Source organism: Globicephala melas, chromosome 2, assembly GCF_963455315.2.
Source record: "Globicephala melas chromosome 2, mGloMel1.2, whole genome shotgun sequence".
Taxonomy (NCBI): domain Eukaryota; kingdom Metazoa; phylum Chordata; class Mammalia; order Artiodactyla; family Delphinidae; genus Globicephala; species Globicephala melas.
The window spans coordinates 129,796,759-129,817,555 of NC_083315.2; the positions used below are offsets into that span (position 1 = coordinate 129,796,759).

General features: G+C 34.9%; 1 protein-coding gene across 2 annotated transcripts in view; it reads right to left on the bottom strand.

Moving 5' to 3' along the window:
* Positions 1–2,560: 2,560 nt before the first annotated feature.
* ERO1A (endoplasmic reticulum oxidoreductase 1 alpha) overlaps positions 2,561–20,797 on the bottom strand; it is a 44,452-nt gene continuing 26,215 nt past the window's right edge. The window contains exons 8-16 of one of the 2 annotated variants that reach the window (XM_030854983.2): positions 19,324–19,370; positions 16,859–16,870; positions 13,598–13,624; positions 13,382–13,474; positions 12,279–12,525; positions 11,706–11,775; positions 7,389–7,475; positions 7,172–7,305; positions 2,561–5,694 (exon numbers count right to left, since the gene is read on the bottom strand). In XM_030854983.2, the coding sequence (XP_030710843.1) occupies positions 5,634–5,694; positions 7,172–7,305; positions 7,389–7,475; positions 11,706–11,775; positions 12,279–12,525; positions 13,382–13,474; positions 13,598–13,624; positions 16,859–16,870; positions 19,324–19,370 (778 nt within the window). In that variant the 3' untranslated portion in view covers positions 2,561–5,633. The remainder of the gene's footprint in view (positions 5,695–7,171; positions 7,306–7,388; positions 7,476–11,705; positions 11,776–12,278; positions 12,526–13,381; positions 13,475–13,597; positions 13,625–16,858; positions 16,871–19,323; positions 19,371–20,797) is intronic. The other variant, XM_030854985.2, reaches the window with a different exon arrangement.

The window sequence follows — 20,797 nt, forward strand, 5'->3', positions numbered from 1 at the left end:
GTTTCTTGTATTTTGTCGATTCTATTTCCAACATTTTGGATCATCTTTACTATCATTGCTCTGAATTCTTTTTCAGGTAGACTGCCTATTTCCTTTTCATTTGTTTGGTCTGGAGGGCTTTTACCTTGCTCCTTCATCTGCTGTGTGTTTCTTTGTCTTCTCATTTTGCTTAACGTACTGTATTTGGGGTCTCTTTTTCACAGGCTACAGGTTCGTAGTTGCTGTTGTTTTTGGTGTCTGCCCCCATTGCCTAAGATTGGTTCAGTGAGTTGTGTAGGCTTCCTGATGGAAGGGACTAGTGCCTGTGTTCTGGTGGATGAGGCTGGATTTTTTCTTTCTGGTGGGCAGGACCACGTCCAGTGGTGTGGTTTGGGATGTCTGTTGACTTAGTATGATTTTAGGCAGCCTCTCTGCTAATGGGTGGGGTTATGTTCCTGTCTTACTAGTTGTTTGGCACATGGTGTCCAGCACTGTAGCTTGGTGGTTGTTGAGTGGAGCTGGGTCTTGGCGTTGAGATGGAGATCTCTGGGAGAGCTTTTGCCGTTTGATATTACATGGAGCCGGGAGGTCTCTGGTGGTCCAGTGTCCTGAACTTGGCTCTCCCTCCTCAGAGGCACACGCCTGACACCCGGCCAGAGCACCAAGACCCTGTCAGTCCCAGGAAGAAAAAAGGAAGAAAAAAAGAATGAAAAAAAGGAAAAAAAGAAAAGAAAGCTATTAAAATAAAAAATAAATATTAAAAATAAAATAAATTTAAAAGTAGTCAAAAAAGAGGAAAAAAGAAAAGAGAGAAAGAAAGAAGAGAGCAACCAAACAAAAAAACAATTCCACCAGTGATAACAAGCGCTAAAATGTATACTTAAAAAAAAAAAAGGACAGAGAGAACCCTAGGACAAATGGTAAAAGTAAAGCTATACAGACAAAATCACACAAAGAAACACAGATTCACAACAAGAGAAAAACTAAATATATATATATATGTGTGTGTGTGTGTGTGTATATATTAAAATAAAGAGCAAGAGAACAACCAAATTAATAAACAAATCTACCAATGATAATAAACTCTAAATACTAAGGTAAACATAAAACCAGAACAAATTAGATGCAGAAAGCAAACCCCAAGACTACAGTTGCTCCCAAAGTCCACCGCCTCAATTTTGGGATGATTCGTTGTCTATTCAGGTATTCCACAGATGCAGGGTACATCAAGTTGATTGTGGAGATTTAATCTGCTGCTCCTGAGGCTGCTGGGAGAGATTTCCCTTTCTCTTCTTTGTTCACAGAGCTCCTGGGGTTCAACCTTGGATTTGGCCCCATCTCTGTGTGTAGGTCGCCTGAGGGCATCCGTTCCCCGCTCAGACAGGACGGGGTTAAAGCAGCTGCTGATTCGGGGGCTCTGGCTCACTCAGGGGGGGAGGGAGAGGTATGGATGCGGGGCGAGCCTGCGGCGGCAGAGGCCGGCGGGACGTTGCCCCAGCCTGAGGCTCGCCGTGTGTTCCCTCGGGGAAATTGTCCCTGGATCCCGGGACCCTGGCAGTGGCGGGCTGCACAGGCTCCCGGGAGGGGAGGTGTGGATAGTGACCTGTGCTTGCACACAGGCTTATTGGTGGCAGCAGCAGCAGCCTTAGTGTCTCATGCCCATGTCTGGGGTCCGTGCTGATAGCTGCAGCTCGCGCCACACCCAGAAACAATGGTCTCTTGCCTCTTCGGCAGCACCAGACTTTTTCCTGGACTCCCTCCCAGCTAGCCGTGGCGCACTAGCCCCTTCAGGCTGTGTTCACACAGCCAACCGCAGTCCTCTCCCTGGGATCTGACCTCCAAAGCCCGAGCCTCAGCTCCCAGCCCCCGCCCGCCCCGGCGGGTGAGCAGACAAGCCTCTCGGGCTGGTGAATGCTGGTCGGCACCGATCCTCTGTGCGGGAATCTCTCCGCTTTGCCCTCCGCACCCCTGTTGCTGTGCTCTCCTCCATGACTCCGAAGTCCCTCCGGCCCCGTCTCCACCCGCAAGGGGGCTTCCTAGTGTGTGGAAACCTCTCCTCCTTCACAGCTTCCTCTTAGGTGCAGGTCCCGTCCCTATTCTTTTGTCTCTGTTTTTTCTTTTGCCCTACCCAGGTACTTGGGGAGTTTCTTGCCTTTTGGGAGGTCTGAGGTCTTCTGCCAGCATTCGGTAGGTGTTCTGTAGGAGTTGTTCCACGTGTAGATGTATTTCTGATGTATTTGAGGGGAGGAAGGTGATCTCCACATCTCACTCCTCCACCATCTTGAAGGTCTCTCTCCCCCTTAGATTCTTAAACAGGTATAAATTTATCTAGCCCACAATTCTGGGCATCTCTTTGATTATTCAAGAAATTCTTCAGTGATGTTTTCCTCTGAAAGAAGAGTTCTTACCATTTTTTCCATAATAGGCCCCTTACATAACTTGCCAAAACCACACAAAATTTTGAATACAGTTTGAGAAGTTTTATTGACCCCCCCCCTAAAATCCACAGATCCTTGGGCATCTACTGACTCTTACTATAAAGAATATTTGGAGTGAAGATATGACCATTAACATAATGAAGTTGTCACTTTAAAAGCAATTTATTCAACAAACATTTATTAAGCGTTCATATGCCAAAAACTATGCTATGGAGATGCAGAAATGGATAAAGTTCCTTTTCCTGCCCTTAAGGAGCTCACATTCTAGTAAAGGAGACTTTATAAAACAAAAACAATACAGTACAATAAGTGACACAATAGAGGTAGGTTGTAATTACAGTGATGACACAAAAGAGGAAGTTAGATGATCCTCCTTGGATGGAACAAGGGCAGTTTCACAGAGGTGCTGCTTTATGCTGGGCCTGCAAGGATACACAGAAATTTTCCAGGTGGGGAAGGATGGCTAGGGCACTTGATAGAAAGAATAGCAGGTACCAAGGTGTGGAGGCCTATGCTGCATCTGAAGAACTGTGTGTTTTTAGCAGAACATGGGGTCATGGGAGCAGAAAGACCCATATCAGAGAAGCTTGTACACCAAGGAAAGGGGTTTGGCTTCCTCCTAAAGCCTCAAGAAATCTCTGAGGTGTGTTAAGCAGGGAGTAATGTTGTTTGAGTGCTTCTAGAAAGCCCACTTTGGTAGCATTGTGGGACGAAAGGAGAAAGGAAACACGCTTGGGACAAGGAGAAAGGTTCATATTTAGGGAAGAGCAGTGAAAATGGAAAGACAGTGATATATCAGAAACATGGAGATAAAATCCTTAGAGATTAGACATCGGCTGGACAGGGGAGAAGTGGAGGAGAGAAGTGAGCCTAGAGAATTTAGATGATGATCGTTCTAAAATTAACCAAAGGAAGAAACACAGGCATAAGAGTGGGTTTGGGGGAGAATGACTTTTTAAGACACACACAGGTGTCTATGGGATGACCAATTGAAGATGTGTAGAAGGCAGATGGACTGAGAAGTCTGGGGTAAAGATAAGGATTTAGAGGTCATTTAATGGGAAGGACTCAAGAGTGAGAAGTGGTGGTGGTGAAGAGAGCAGGAATGAAAGCCTGAGGTATAACTTAATAAATGAAAGAGGCACCCAGGAGTGAGTGAAATATAAGGAACCCAGGGGAAAAAAGCTTTTTAAAGGAGGGGCTATCAACAGTGTCTAATGCAGAAGAAAAGGTCAAGTAAGAAATGGCTTATGAACGAAACCATGGATTTAGAATTGGGATTTTAGACTTCAGAGTACAATATTGTTAAGAACTACTGAGCCAAAAGCCAAATTTCATTTAAGGAGCAAGTGGAGGGTGACAAAGTGAAGATAGGAATATTCTTTCAAAAAGATTAGCTGTTTAAGAAAAAAAAAAGGGCAGGGACATAAGATGAGAGTTAGAGAGGTATACAGGTGAAACAACCATTTAAACCGATCTACCATATTTTCAGAGTACTACAAATGTCCTTAGAGTTTTATATTTGGCGCTCACTTCATAGTCCTTTGAGTCTCCAAGAATAATGGCTTAATAGTAGGTTAGTATCTTTCTTCTCCTGCCCTATTCAAATGAGGGGGAAAAGGAAAATAGGACATATATTGTGAAATTTAGTTCTTTGATTATTAATTTAAATATACTGACTACATTTTCATACATTCATTCAACGAATATTTACTGGACACCTACTATGTGTTTGACACTGTACCAGGCCTTACAGACATAGAGAAGAAAAAGTATACAGTAGTATAAAGTGGCATTTCTAAGCCATTATATAAATAAACCCTGCTTTATTAATAATGTTACATCTCAACATGATATACCTGCCAAGACATACAGAGAGGGCCCATGACTTTGAGGTATACAGTTTCTTTTTTCCCTACAATTACCATGTGGTATAAATTCCTAAACCCCTTCATATATTTTTATCACCGAAGGTCTTTTCTTAATGAAAACCACTAAAAATTACAGTTTAGTTTTCATGAGAAAAAAGAAATGAACATCATGTACAAAAACCAAAAATTATATGCCTTATGACTATACAGATCGAGCATTAAAAGGGTAACAAAACTCAAAAAGAATTTTAGATTGGAACTCAAAATGATTCCTGATTCTAAGGCTTATAGTATTATATAGTTCCAGATATTTTTTCCTGAAAAAAATCATTAAAAAATTATTCACACTGAAGTGTTCATGGTTCAAAGGGCACAATGCCTGTAACTGACTTTCAAATGATTGAGGAAAAATAGTATACGTGTGTATGTATACAGAGAGAGCATGACAGATAAAGCAAATATGAACAATTAAGGAATCTGGTAAAAGAGTTCTTTGTACTATCCTGGAAACATTTCTGTAATTTGAAATTATATAAAAATAAAAAGTTTCCCCAAAATTTTATTCAGAATTAGGGAAAGTATTATGAGAATAAATATATAAATCTATTCAACTTTTCACACTGTTTAGAAATCCCCTATGCCTTTGAGTTATCATTGTATCTTTCTACACACCAAAATAAGCCAATCAAAATAGCAATATAATTCTAAAACTGATTTGTTTCATACCAATGTATCGTAGGGTTGCAGATAAAACACAGGACTCCCAGTTAAATTTGAATTTTAAAGGAGGAATAATTTTTTGGTATAAGTTTGTCCCAAATATTGCATGGAACATACTTGTATTAAAAAACTATTTGTTGTTTATCTGAAATTTAAATTTACCTAGGCATTCTGTATTTTTATTTACTAAATCTGGTCACCCTAAATGTTGAAAAATTTTAGGCTGTTAATAATGGGTCATCAGGGGCCTGCTTAGCATTTTCCTATAAATGCTTGTCACATTGGCCATAGTTTTATTTATATTACTTCTTCTTACACAAAATTATTAAAACATCATTTACTTAGGGTTACCATATATGAATTTGATAATCCTGATTTTACTTAATATTAAACTTTAAAAGTTGTACCACATTATCAAAGTTTTACTTTTACTCACAATAATATTATACATAGACTTAACACAATTTTAAAAATTGTTTACTTAAAACAATATAATTCCCTTTTACAAAAGCAGCTTTATATAAAATGTTTGGCTTAAGACTGTCATTGCTATTAATGCCTTTGAATGAAATTCCATTCTTTGGCCTCCGTTGTCCAAAAACAGGCACATTTCAACTTGTTTTCTTTAATGAATATTTTGTAACAAGTTCCTGAAGTTTTCTAATTCTTTCACACTTGTTGAAATTCTGTAACCAAAAAAAATTTCACTTAGAAACTATTTTAGATAATTTTTCTCTATAAGTTATTCACTTTCCATTTTCAGAACACAGAAAAATATTTAAGTAATTTATTTCAGTGAATGTAAAGGTGCATAAACCATTTAATCTATTTTGATGCACTTCAGTTCTTTTTTTCTTAACATCTTTATTGGAGTATAATTGCTTTACAATGGTGTGTTAGTTTCCACTTTATAACAAAGTGAATCAGCTATACATATACATATATGCCCATACCTTCTCCCTCTTGCATCTCCTTCCCATTCTCCCTATCCCACCCCTCTAGGTGGTCACAAAGCACCAAGCTGATCTCCCTGTGCTATGTGGCTGCTTCCCACTAGCTATCTATTTTACATTTGGTGATGCCAAATGTAAAATAGATAGCTTCAGTTCTTAATTTGACATGTCAAAACTAAGATAATATTGCCCAGAAATTAGTTATTTTTAATTATTCATAACTTAGTATTAAAGTTTCAAAATGCAAAATTATAAACTATGTAAGTATTAAAATATTAGGATATTTTAAGAATTCAGAAGTATATTCATATGCTTAGTATTTAAAGTACATAGGTATAAAGTATATAAGCAGTAAAATATGTATTTTAAATATGCATAAGTATATAAACACTTAAACTAATCAATATACCATATTTAGTAAATATACAAAGAATCAAAGCCTTTGGACTATAAAGAGTGAGAACAGTAATTGTGTGATCAAACTGTTTTCACTAACTTTTATAAAAAAGCAAAGTTTGTTACTTTAAGTGTACTTTAGCTCTGTTCTCCACCATGAAAAAAGTTGCAAAGTACTCAAATATAACTGTCAAGCTTCTGTATACTAGAGAATAATTCTGAAGGTCAATTACATCAAACCCAAAATATTAGTCATAATTTTTTTAAGTGAAGTAATGTAGTCCTTAGAAAATGTTATTTTAATAAATTTCTGCATTCCTTAGATATAATAGGCTAGAAGAAATGTATCTATACTTAAATTTTATAAGGTAAGTTCCTTATTTCAAGCTTGTTTTCTAATCATTTTGATGCAAATTATTTTTAAAAGAACTATTAACCATTTTACACAATGGTGAGTTCACATGGAAATTTTATGTGTACACCTATATTACACAACATGATTTTTCCAGGACCTTCAAAAAAACATTTGGGCAGCACAAATACTTTTAAATAACATAGAAAAAATATACAGTTTCAGCAAGATGAATATTGAAGTCCACTCAGTAAATTAATCATGATTATAAAAGTCAACAGATGAAAATAAAGAATATTATTTAATGATTGTGTGTATCTACAAAGTTATTTCATAAGATTGCAGAATTCTGTAGTGAGATAATTTCACTAAAAAGCGTGTTTCTTACCCAGTTTTATCTGAAAGTATACATGTTGCATTAGACTTACTTGGCTAGCAGAAACAATTTTGGTAGAAACTAACCTTCCAAATGCATTAAATAATGATACTATTTCTTGTCTGGTTAGATGGAATTCATAACTGGGCCCACTTTCTGGCATATTTGCAATAAGTTTCTCAGAAAACAAGATCTTCAGAGCAGTGCCCAAACCCTGAGTCTATAATAAAAACAAGAAAAAAAGAAAAATCAGAAAATTCTTTGTGCAAAGGATGAAAATAGGATTGAGCCTGATATGCTTACCTGAAGCTTTCCCCACAGTCGACATTTCAAACAACCAACACAATCCATGATTCTTGAAATATTTCTAAAATGCAGTCGAAAGTCCTCCTAAAAATAATTTAAAATTTTATTAAAATATAGTATATAGTCAAGTACTAAGTATTTCTGAGTGCCTTCTATGTGCCTCACAGTATGCAAGGCACTGGAGGGCACCAAAGTGGGGAACAGAACTGAAGTCAACATCCACGGAGTACCTCCTACACACTGGAATCTTTACATATACAATTTCATCTTCACCACAAATCCAAAAGTAGATATCATTATAGTCTACACCTAATGAATTAAAAAAACAAGGTTCAGAGAGGTTACGTAACTTGCCTAAATTCCCATACCTAGTAAACAGCAAATCTAGACCCCAGCCTGCCTGCCTCCAAAACTAGACTATTTATAAATATACACAAAGGTAACTGAGTTGAGATGTTCTGTTGTATGTGATTATTAACCATATGCCAATATCAGGGGAGGGGGGCGGGGATCGTATGACATCATTTACCAAAAAAAGAAAGAGGAAAAAAACAAAGGAGGACGAAGAACCTAGGGGTAAGACGGGAATAAAGACACAGACCTACTAGAGACTGGACTTGAGGATATGGGGAGGGGGAAGGGTGAGCTGTGACAGGGCGAGAGAGAGGCATGGACATATATACACTACCAAACGTAAGGTAGATAGCTAGTGGGAAGCAGCCGCATGGCACAGGGATATCGGCTCGGTGCTTTGTGACCGCCTGGAGGGGTGGGAGGGAGGGCGACGCAAGAGGGAAGAGATATGGGAACATATGTATATGTATAACTGATTCACTTTGTTATGGAGTGGAAACTAACACGCCATTGTGGGGCAATTATACTCCAATAAAGATGTTTACAAAAAAAAACAAAAAAAACAAAGGAGGGAGGGAGGAATAAAAACCTTTGGTTTCATAATAGTTAAATTAAAACACTTCTCTCTGGTATTAATTAGGTAAATCAACCAGACCTTTGATTATTATTGACATTATTATCACACACAAAAATATATAGAATATAATGAAATCCACGTACCCTCCACCAAGTTTCAGAAAGAAACCATTACAATGAAGCCTCCTATGTATCCCTTCAAAGTCCCATACCCCACCTTCTATAACTATTCTGAATTTGGTGTTTATCATTCCTTTTTTATATTTATACTTTTTATGTATATATATATATATATCCATGAACACTAGGGTATTATATTGTTTATAAAAGGGCAACATGCATTAAACTCATTCAAAAGTAGTACATGTCTTTAAGGAATAAAGAAGAAAGAAGGGAAGCCAAGAACATATCCTTCTTTTACTACAGTGGAAATTATTAATTAATCCTCCAAGTGACTCCCTCTGTCCTGAGTTTATAGTGGAATCCCAAGCTTACGGTACTTGAAACAGGAAATTTGACATACAGTTCAGATGGAACATTCATTATACCAAATGGCCTATAACTTTGGAAACATATAATGTTTTGTTTGTTTTTCTTATGTGATAAACCACACACTGGACTCAATCAAAAGAGAACAAGACCAAAGATCTAAAAATGGGAATAAATCAGCAAAGATCGGAACCTGCTATTCAAAGCAGACCTCAATTCATACTCTGGGGACAGTCTTTCCCCAGATGGTTCATTCAGCCTGAGACTTTGAAACAGCCATTACATGTATTAATAAAAGATTTACAATAGGATTCCAGATCTTAAATCTTATTGATTTAATACAAAGCCCAAATAATTAATATTAAATGTCACCATATGTTAGCAATGTACCTTTTGGACTGAGTTCAGTAAGAGGTCATTCTAATTTTAAACATACTTAGAAAAAATATTTACCCAGCAATATTTCCCTAAGTAGATTTTTGGTGATTTGACGTTTCCTTTAAACTTGTGTTTCAACCTTGACTTTAAGGAAATTCACACTTTTAACATTAATAACAGAGCACTAAAATTAAAGTAGATGTTCTCATCCAATGAGGGGCTCACCTCTGGAGGATTTAATAGTTGGTATAAGAGTCTACAAAATCCCTGTGTAGACAAGCATTTGTTTATAGACAGAACAAATAGCTCACACGTATGCACTATAAATTTCCAAATGGATATAAATTTTATGATTAATAAAACACAACTTTTACTTTAAAAGTGTTACTAAATGCATAGTGGATTTTTGGCAGTTATATTTTCACAATCAATAGATGCTAAAAACACCACTGTCGTGGGGAGAGGCCTTGAAAGTTCTTGACTTAGACTCGTAAAGGTTGGAAGCCTCTATTCGAAATGATGGTGCTTCCTTTCGTACACATTGTCTAACCTTGGTATTTGAATCTATGTTCACTAATTCAAACAGTGAAATATGGCAACTCTTGAGTAAATCCCTATGTGGCATGTACAGAGAATAAACGTGGTTGCTTACAAGAGCCAAAATAACGTCGCAAAATTAAAACCAAGCACAATTGCTTAAATGTACTTAATATGCTAGAACCAAATTAATAAGCTAGAAATTCACTAGATCAGAACAAGGAGAAAATCCTTGTGACTTCCACAAATGACAATCAATGTCCAATAACCTGAGTATATTCTGAAGTTAACCCAGATTAGAAAATGTATGATCCTTAAAATAACCAGAACCTAAATCATTTACAAATTCTCCTTGTTAATTTACACAGTTTTGGAGTCAATACTTAAAATTATAGTCAGTGGGTAGAATAATCAAACATTCTGTGGTTAAACATTGTGATCTATATTCAATGAAACCAACTGACCAAAAAACAATTCTCACCCAATTCTCAGATGTTTTATAAGCCTTCAGGTGAGATCCTATTCTGTTGTGAATTGAACACTAAACAATTCTCTTTCATACAAGTCCTCTCTTTCTAACCATACACTGATAGAGTATAAAGGAGACAAGATGAGATTTTCAAATGAACTTATATGACTGTTCAAATCCATTATATTCACCATAAACTGCTATTTAAAAAAAAAGTAAATATCTGATATCAACAAGTTTCCTTGGTGTTTTACTCCTCTCTTGTAAAAGGACTCAGAAAAATCATGTTAAATTTCACAGGATATGAAAGCTGAGTGTTTCAGAGTTTCGATAAAATGAAAACGATGTGAGAAATATTTCTAATCTGTACAATATAAAATGAGTAAATGCCAAACACTCTCCATAAACCAGCAAGTGTATTAAAAATAAGAAAGATATCGAAAATAGTAGGGAAAAAAGTCTTATTACAGCATCTTCCCCCTCACTTCTAAGTTCCTGGAAACTGTTTGGGAGGTTATATAAGCACTGAGATATATATTTCTAGCAAGAACGCTTTAAGTAGGAGGTAGATGGGAGGTCAAAAATAACTATTATCTAACAGTAAAAAAATGGAGTGCACAAAGTATTTTGTTTGCAAGCTGCAAAAAAATCAGGTTATTTCATTATCGAAAGAAACAAAGAATTAGAAACAAAGGCAGATTGTTTGTTATAAATACTCTGATGAAATCAGATCCAGCCCAGTCCTACTGAGGGCCACCTGCTTTACTTACCTATAGCTTTATAACTGAGAAGAGTAATATAATTTTACTTAAGTCCTCAAAAAGACTTAGAAATCCCCTGAGGGTAGAAGCATCGCTCCCTTTTAGTGACAAAAATCATGCTCTACACCCAGTGAGCGTTTAATAAATCTTCCCGGTGAGATTTTTTATTTGTAGTATTTTGAGGCAAATATGCACAAAGATGGTCTTGCCCGGGGTCATACCTCTACTAAGAGGTAAGGCAAAGACCAGAGCCCATTTTGTGTGATCTCAGGTCTTCTGTTCTTCCCAGAACTGCATCCTGGTGTAACTAAATTTCTTTAATTCCCAGTGAATGAGATGAATTGACAAAACAATACTGTAACCTCTCCTCCTAAAGAGCATCCTGTAATTTAGCCAAAACTATTTTCAGAATTCTCTCCAGCGAAAGACTAATTCTGCCCCTTGTGCTCTAGATCCCTTTCCTTTCATTCATAAGTTCTATTTACTACATGAGAGCATCAATGTGAAATGAAAGCCTTCTGTAAACAGTACACATTTCTGTTGTTATTTTGAAAACAACACAAACTAGATCTTAAGTTGGACCTGCTTTTGGACATCTTTTTTCTTGAGGAAAAGAAAGATTATGACTCTGACTTTTCTTCTAATTTCAGGATGTATATCAAGATTTATTGTTAAGAATAAAAACACGGCCTTTATTCATACCTGCATGAGTTTGTATTTAAAAATTAAGTTAGAGTATAAAATTATTACCTTTAGTTTGTTTGCTTCTTTTTTGTCCCCAGCAAAAAATGAATTCTCATCAAAATGCAAAGGAAATGACCTACATTAAAAAAAAAAACATAAATAACATATATTCTCTGCATAAAACAGAAAATATTTTCATGTATTATAAAACATTAAAAGTCCTGCTGATACCACATTTTGCTGGTCAGTGATGAATAATATAAGTAAAATAGAGTAGAATAGATAGTAAAATCAAAAATTCTATGCCCCCAAACAAATTCTTATCCTCAAATATAAACGCTAACTGTATAATATAGTAGAAGTTATGCCCCAAACCCAACCTGTTCAACTAAATATGAAAATAATGCAAGTATCAAATACCAAAAGAATAGCTCTTAAAACTAAAACTATGTGCCTTTTAGTACATAAGTCAAAATGAAAACAAAACCAAAACTCAATTCTAAAAGACCTATGAGCAGAATTAGCTTTTAATTATCTTTTAGATACTTTTCCTTTCTCTAAGTTGAATATTTAAGAATTTAATTTTGGATACCACTTGTCACTCTTCTATTAATGTATAAGTTGTAATACACAATTTACTTGATTTCATGAAGTATTTCCAGAAGTAACATTTTGTTTTCTGTATCTTGAACTTTATTTCCAGTGAAGAGTTGAAAATCCTGGCGCTCAAAGAATGGTACCACTTTAGATAAAGCCCTTAATTCTATTAAGTAGAGAAAGTACAAGTTCTTAAGCCTTCGTGGACCTTCTCCTTCAGTTAAAATTCCATCAAATCGCTGCTGAAATTCTGTAATGTTATGTCCCCATATTTTTTCCAACCAGGTATCTGAGAAGAAAGAAGAATTAAATATTAAAAAAATTGCATTTTAAAATTAAGTAAGTTTCATTTTACTTATATTAGGTTATTGATGCCTGCAGAAGCTAATTTGATTTTATATTTTAAAATATATAATCAATACAACCATGAAAACTGTTTTACATAATTTAGCCTTGAATAGTTCCAGATTAATATTTTATCTTCTAGAAGCCATCCTTAAAAGGAAAATAAACTCAATATTTTACTGAGAAACCAGGACTAATAAAATCAAATTTCTGAATATAAACATATCCATAAAACCAAGATACAGAAGTCAAAAATGACTATCTGACATTACTAATGAGTTTGAAGCCCTAATTAAAGTTACTATGATTTTGTTTCTAAGAAGTAAAAGATACCGTAATTCTAGAAGAAATATGTTATTGATGAAACTCCAACATGGTCTAATTTTTCAACAGCCTTCGTAAAGCATGAAGAGCAGCAGAAAAAATGCTCTTACCTGTTAAACTCCAGGCCTGAAGCTGGCACACAAATATAGGGATTCTGATACAGTAATATCTAATGAAAAACAAACTATGCTCTTGAGAGCTTTTTTAATTCCCACAACAAAAGAACATTTCCAAAGTGACATGTATGATTTTGAGCAGCTTCTTAAAAGAAGGTGAAGAGCGCTAAGAACAGGCTGAACTTTTCCTTATAAGGTCCATGGTTCCCACATTCCTGATTACTACCATTTAAGAATAAATCTTTTACTGCCTAATATTCAATAGGGTCAATCCTTTCTCATCCAGGTAAATACCAAGAAAATTTTAAGAATACCTGAAAATAAGTGTGGTAAAGTGAATAAAACTAAAATGTCACATACCTTGTAGAAGATACCGTGCACTCAAATGCACATTAATGCTTGCATGGAGACCAGAAATAAGTCTGTAGAATGCTCTTTTTTCTACACAGAGGCCTACAAAAAGTAATTTGGAAATATAAATTTCATATGTGAAATCTGTAAGGCAGAAAATTAATTTTATGTGCATTTAAAAATGAAAAAAATGTTATTTAAATTTGCTTAAAAATGCTCAATTACCTTCTAGCCAACTGTAAAAAGTGTTCTCTGAAATAAAAAGAAAAATAAGTCACGAGATTGTAAAAAATGCCAAAACGTAAGTTTTAAAATACTATAGCAAATTTTTGACAAACAGTGATTCAAAGGTCCAAATTCTGTTTGTAAAGGAAAGAGAGGTTCTTGGTATGGATTCACTTTAAGTTCTACTTGGCTGCTCGGTCTTTAGAAGGCTTTAGCATTACCTTAGGTGGCCCCAGCCTCAGAACTTTCTGGATAAAATGTTTTATATGAGGTCAAAACACAGAATTTAAATAGTAAATCAATACATGGAAAAATACTTAGCCTTAGTAACAATTCATGCTATAAAAATTAAGAACTCATTACACACTTTTTAAAATGAGAAAAGTTAAATAAAAATTATAAAATAGTATTGGAGGTATATTATTATAGCTGGTAGTATTATATGCTATTCAATATTTCAAAAGAGCAATTCAAGGAGATGTTACAAAAACCAAACATTGTTTATATTTTATGACCTAATAGGATCACTGTTCATATACTTAGACTTGACAATTCTGCTTTTAGAATTATGGTCTTAAGAAATAACTCAAAATGGAGGTGGGGGGGGTGGATAATCTGCAGAAAGATGATTATGTTATATATAATTTTTAAAACCTGAAATAATCAAAATATACAAGGCCTAAGCTGACATGATAGAATACTATATACTAGTTAGCATGGTTGAATAATATAAAACTATTGAAATGAGAAGAACGTGGAACACGACAATGCATGAAAATGTTTATTTGAAATAATATATAAAAAGGCATAAGAAATAATTATTATAATTATGTGAACATTCTATGTATACATTTACTAGCAATGACAAACATTGTACTATATAGTTCTTTTTACAAAGTTTTTTATAGTAATATTAATAATGAACCAAACAAGCATAAAAGTAATGGAAGAAATGACAAAGGAAATAAACAATAAATTTATATATTTATAGACTACATAAAAACATAAAACATCTGTGTGTCAGAAAACTTTATAAACAAATGCAAACAACAAACCGGGTAAAATGCAAATACAACAAAGGATAATATCCTAAGTATATAAAGAGCTCACAAACTGAATAAAAATGCCAAAGTGCCCATTAAAAATGGGCAAAAAATATGAATAGAGAATTCATAAAGGGAAAATATAAATGGTAGTAACAGATAAAAACTGTTTAGCCTCACTAACAATAAAATGCAAATTAAGCATATATTGTACAACACAGGGAATGTAGCCAATATTTTAAAATAACTATAAATGGAATATAACCTTTAAAAATTGTGAATCACTATGTTGCACACCTGAAACTTATATAATATTGTACATCAACTATACCTCAATAAAAAAATAAATAAAAATTCAAATTAAAACTATAAAGATACAACTTTAAAGAGTAAAGGTAAAAATATAATACTTAATGCAGACGAGGGTCAGGTAAAACTAGCAGGCACAATGACTGGAAGGGATGTAAATTAGCACACCCTTCCAATGACAAAAAGCAATCTGGTCATATGTATCAAGAGCTTAAAACGTCCTTATCCTTTGATCCAGTAGATCCATTTCTAGGAATCTAGGTTATTATGGGTGAATGTTTGTGTCCCCCCTAAAATTCATATGTTGAAGCCCTAAACCCTCCCCCTAACCCCCATTGCTCCCCATGTGATGGTATTTGGAGGTGGAGTCTTTGGGAGGTAATTAGTGTTTGGGAGGTAATCAAAGTAAGGTCATGAGGGTGGGGTCACCATGATGGAATTAGTGTCTTTATAAGTAGAAGAAGAGACCAGAGCTCTTTCTCTCTCTATCATGTGAGGATACAGTAAGAAGGCCAGCTGTCTGTACGCCAGGAAGAGGGCCTCACCATGAACCAGATCTGCTGGCACCTTGATCATGGACTTCCCAGCCTCCAGAACTATGAGAAAATAAATGTCTTTTGTTTTAGCTACCTAGTCTATGGTATTTTGTTAGAGCACCCTGAGCTGATGAGGATATAGGCTAAGGAAGCAAGTAGACATGGTAATGATAATATATAAAACTATAGATATATCTATTATAAAAATATAAACATGTAAATAATAATAATTATCAAAATGTTAGCAGAGAAGCAGTATGAGATAGTAACTAAAGCACAGACGCTGGAGCCAAACTGCCTGATTTGAATCCTGACTCTGCTACTTACAAATCATAAGATTTTAGCTGAGTTGCTAAACCTTTCTGGGACTCATTTTCCGCCTCTATAAAATGGAGATAAAAATAATACCTCCTAGGATTGTTGGAAGGATTAAATAAACTCATATTTGTAAATTGCTTTGAAAAGTACTAGCATGTCTTCTTAGCCATTATCACTATCAATTATTTTGGGGTTGTGGGATTACAAGTGATTTGTTTCCTTACTGGGAACCTCTAGGTTTTGAGGGTTTGTTTTTTCAAGTTTTGGACCATGAATTGGGGGGAGTAGGAGTGTGACATTGCTTGGGACCTAGCCTTCTAAAGAAATTTTCAGTTCAGTTTTATAATCCTGAAGTAGATATTCTCTGAATGTGATCCAGTTAGATAATCACCTAATATATCAGCTTTCATATTTGACTAAAATGAATACTTATAAATATATTCATAAATAAGATATTTTCTCTAAGAACAGCCTCTACAGGTTAACAATCTTTTCTCTGATAATGAGAGATAGGTTGAGATCTTCAAATAGTAACAAAACTCATTTCAATCTCACTCATAAAGCAAAAACGTTCTCAAAAAGACAGAGTAAACCTAAAATATGTTAAAACTTTTAGCTTTACAATTAACTTAAAGAGCTGGCAATGATACCTACACCCAAGAGTCACCACAAGCTTGGAAGACGGTAGCTCAACACTCTGATCATGTCTAGAACCTTCCTATATGAGACCTAGTAGATACCAGAGTTCAACCAGTAAAGGAGATGTTTTCCCTGACAGAGGCTGGGGAAATGTCTAGCTTTCACATGCAATAGGTAAAATGTACCAGTGAATTTATCAGAGGCTGAGGCAGGCTGTCTCTACTGCCTGATCCCAGGCACAAAGAGTCACATTTCCCTTAACCTATGCTGTCACCCCTAGAATTTCAGGTAAAGAAATAAAAATTAACTTTTTCTTCATCTCACGTGCGGGTAGAACAAAACAAGTTTGCCCAACAAACATCTGAATGTATAAGCAAATTCATATACGTGATGTATGATAAAGACATTATACTTACCTTCACTTTTCCCTGAAAAAAGAAAACAAAATGCTTATTATTAAAAACTCCTTCCAGATGCTCCTTTTAAACTGCTACACTTCCACAAAAATAAGACTTAGTAGAGGTTACCTTTAGTTCATCAGTTCACCCACATAAATAAAATCTTAGAGTGAGATGTGCCTGTGACTGCAACTCTTTCTGGTGATGAAAGGAATTATGCCTGATTTGACTAAACAGTTTCATCTCCAAGAGCCTGGATAAAGAGTATTTTCAGCTTGTCCAAGATTTAAAATGGGCTGACAGGAAAGAAAAATCTAATCTATCATCTGAGAGTACTCTTAAATATCTTAAGGACTCACAGTTATTTGGCTGTCAGAGTCTGTTCACTTATTTATTTGTTCTATAGCTATAACACAGTTTCTGCTAAAGATGTGTGTTATTGCTTCCAAACTCCCGGGACTGACATTATAAAATTTTACCTTATTCAGGAATATTTTTAAAGACTATTTGTAAGATTCAAATTATGCACAGTTCAGCAGTTTGTATGCAGCTGCTCATTAACTACTGAAAAACTGTCTCCATTTTGCCACTTTTATTTAATGCCATTGTTTATTAAAGTACCATATGCTCATTGCAAATATATGTTAAAAAAAAGAAGACAAAGATAAAATAAAAAATATCATCCATAACTCCCTCTGCCCAAAGATAAATACCGTTTACATTTTGGTAAATGTCTTTTTTCTTTGTGTACAGGATATTTAGATATTATATCAATTATGTTTTTATAAAAAATATATTATAGGGCTTCCCTGGTGGCACAGTGGTTGAGAGTCCGCCTGTCGATGCAGGGGACACGGGTTCGTGCCCTGGTCCAGGAAGATCTCACATGCCGCGGAGCGGCTGGGCCCGTGAGCCGTGGCCTGTGCGTCCGGAGCCTGTGCTTCACAATGGGAGAGGCCACAGCAGTGAGAGGCCCGCGTACCGCAAAATATATATATATATATATATATATATATATATATATATACTGTTTGGTACCTGCTTCTTCTCCTAAATGTGCTATTGATCACCACTGATATAAATGAATATAAATTTTCAGCAACATTTAGAATGGTTATATTCTACTATATGAATATACCATAATTCATTTAACTAGTTCCCTAATGATAAACATTGAAATTGTTCCCATTTATCTTTAAAATAAGTGAGGGTGGTTAATTAACTTATCAGATCATAATGTGAGTTCATAGTGAAGATCATCTCTTGCCTGGGAATTTGCATTTCATCTGATAGTAAATCAATAGTTTCCACTGAGTACCATATGTGACTCCATATAAATCCAAAAGCCTTGTTTAAAGATGCTCTTTCATTTCTAAGAATGACGAGTCTGCCAACATTTAGGGAACGTTGCAATCTCACTGCCTTGCAGGAGGAAATTCATGTTTATTGACTCTATGAGATCAGCAGCTTTTCAAATAAATTTAAAAAATGAAAACCCTTCCACATTTGCTAAAAGTACATCAAAGATTTCATCAGTAAGCGCATATTCAGAGAACAGGGATATATTTCCTAAGGAAAAAGCCTGAAATCATACACTTGAAATGGTTTATTCAACAAACTGTTCTGTCTATTATAGACTGGGCAGGGTTTGTGAGCTTCAATTTTACATCCCCTCTGCACTTATACAGTGCCTAGCACATAGTAAATGGTGGATAATCATTTGTTGGAAGAACAAGTGATTTTCACTACTGTAGACAAGACCGTTAAGTGAGGAGGGTGAATTTCATTGATCATTTATCTAACAAACTATTCCATCTGTTATGTTCCAGACTCTGTATTAAGGGACGAAATCAATAAATGCTGCCCATATGTCCAAAGTACCAGGGTAGATCAATAGATATATAAATAATAGTAAAATAATGCTAGCAAGTGGAAAGAGCTGTTAAGAGGAACAAAACAATACATAAGATCACTTTATGAGGAGAGAGAGATTGCTTCCAGTTAAGAGGATCAAGGAAATTTGGGCGGGGAAGGCAGCATTTAAGCCAAACCCTGAGTGTAAGTAGAAAATGAAAACTGTTAATGAGATATAAAGTCATGTGAATTTGAAATCAGACTCCCAATATATATAACAATTTCAAGTTTTAGGAAAGATGTGAGGCAGAAGTTTTTTGGATATTCATTCAACTAAAAGATGAGTACAAAGCCTGAACACACACATTCTGCAAAAATGCATAAAAGAATAAATGTATAATTTAAACTTAATCCTATGATAGTCTAACACAATGAACTTCATTAAAAAAATACTCCTTACTGAAGTGTAAGTATTTTCAACACCAATTTCTCTGCAAGAATGAGACATAACTTCGGTGAAAACAAGCATATATGATCTCAACTGCTCTTGCCAACCCTTATCTTGCCTTCTCCTTCCTTCTAACCAAAGTTCACTGGCTGAAAAATAACAGTGCAAATAAATAACTCACCGTGACCAGAAGCCAAAGGATTTAAAGGTCTTTTAATCGTCTGTGGCCTACAAACAAAAGAATTAAAGTATAAAATATAAATTTGTTACCCATCATGTTATAATTATTTAAGTAAAAGTGAATTTATCTCAGAAAGTTTTTTAATGACTATATCCAAAATAAAATTGTTTTACTGATCTTATAAAATATTTATTTTCTCTAACTGCTTTAAGGGAGGGTGGTTATTTGTTTTAGTGATAATAGTTTCTGATCTTTTCCCATTGTAGCAGCCAGAAAGTCATTTCCTAATCACCTCTTCAAACAAAGGAAGAAAAAAATACCAGTCAAGCTCTTCTCCTAGAGTTACTAATATGTTTTTATATATATCATATATGTGTGTGTGTGTCACAAAGTACACTGCTACTTGAAAGACAAACAAGCAAAAAATGTAAATATCCAACACAAGCACTAAAATAAAAAAGGGAAAAAACAGTGTGGGTAGATTATTTTCCACTTTGGTAATTTTAAGTACATCAGTTTGCCCTGAGGCCATCAAGTTTGTTATGATTTCAATAATAGGTAGTTTTTAACAAGAAAAAAAAAGAGAGAGTTAGTATGTCACTAAAGTGTTTTTAAATCTCAAAATAAATATTCATTAGTATCTTTAGTAGAGTGTAGGGATTGTTTTAATGTCCTTTTATCTATTTCACAAATTTGCCCAGCTTGAGACATTTTGAGAACAGAACATGTAAGTTGTATTTTAACATCCTCAATTTAGTGCCTCATACGTTGTTTATATTTTAGAAATATTATGGGGACCATGATATAAACTAGTTAGGAAATAACTACAAAACTTATACAAAATCTAACAAATGCTTTAGTTGGACTTTATTTTAGTTCACATCAAAAAAAATTAAGGAAAAAAACCTTTAACGTAAGTCAATAAACTCAGTAAACCAAACATTCCTAATAATAGTCAAGAGAATTTAAATGATACACGTGGCAGAAATGAGTAAATAATGAAAACTCTCCACTTCCCAAACTGTAGAAATTCTGCAAGTCAAAAAAAGAAATTGCTGATCTCTTATGCGTATATTTGACATAAAAAGTGAAATGTATTTTTGCCACATTTGGGAACTCCGGAAATCTTCCCAGAACTATCCCCATCTCTGAGATAGCGTAACGCTTGTGTGCACACAGGCACACACAAACACACGCATCCCTTCCAAAAACCAATACATACATTGTTTACAACCTAGAGGCTTGCAAGTGAACAAACTTGAAGCATGTCTCAGTCTCTCAGTGATCAGACTGACAGCTTCCACTGTAGTGGGTAACAGTACAAAGGGGGTTCTTCCACTTACTAGATCTTTGACACTAGACAAATCACTTAACCTTTCCAACTCTCAGTTTCTCCATCTATAAACAGTGATGGCTATAACACAGGGTTATTACAAGGACTAAAGGAGAAAATGTATGTAACATGCTTAGCACA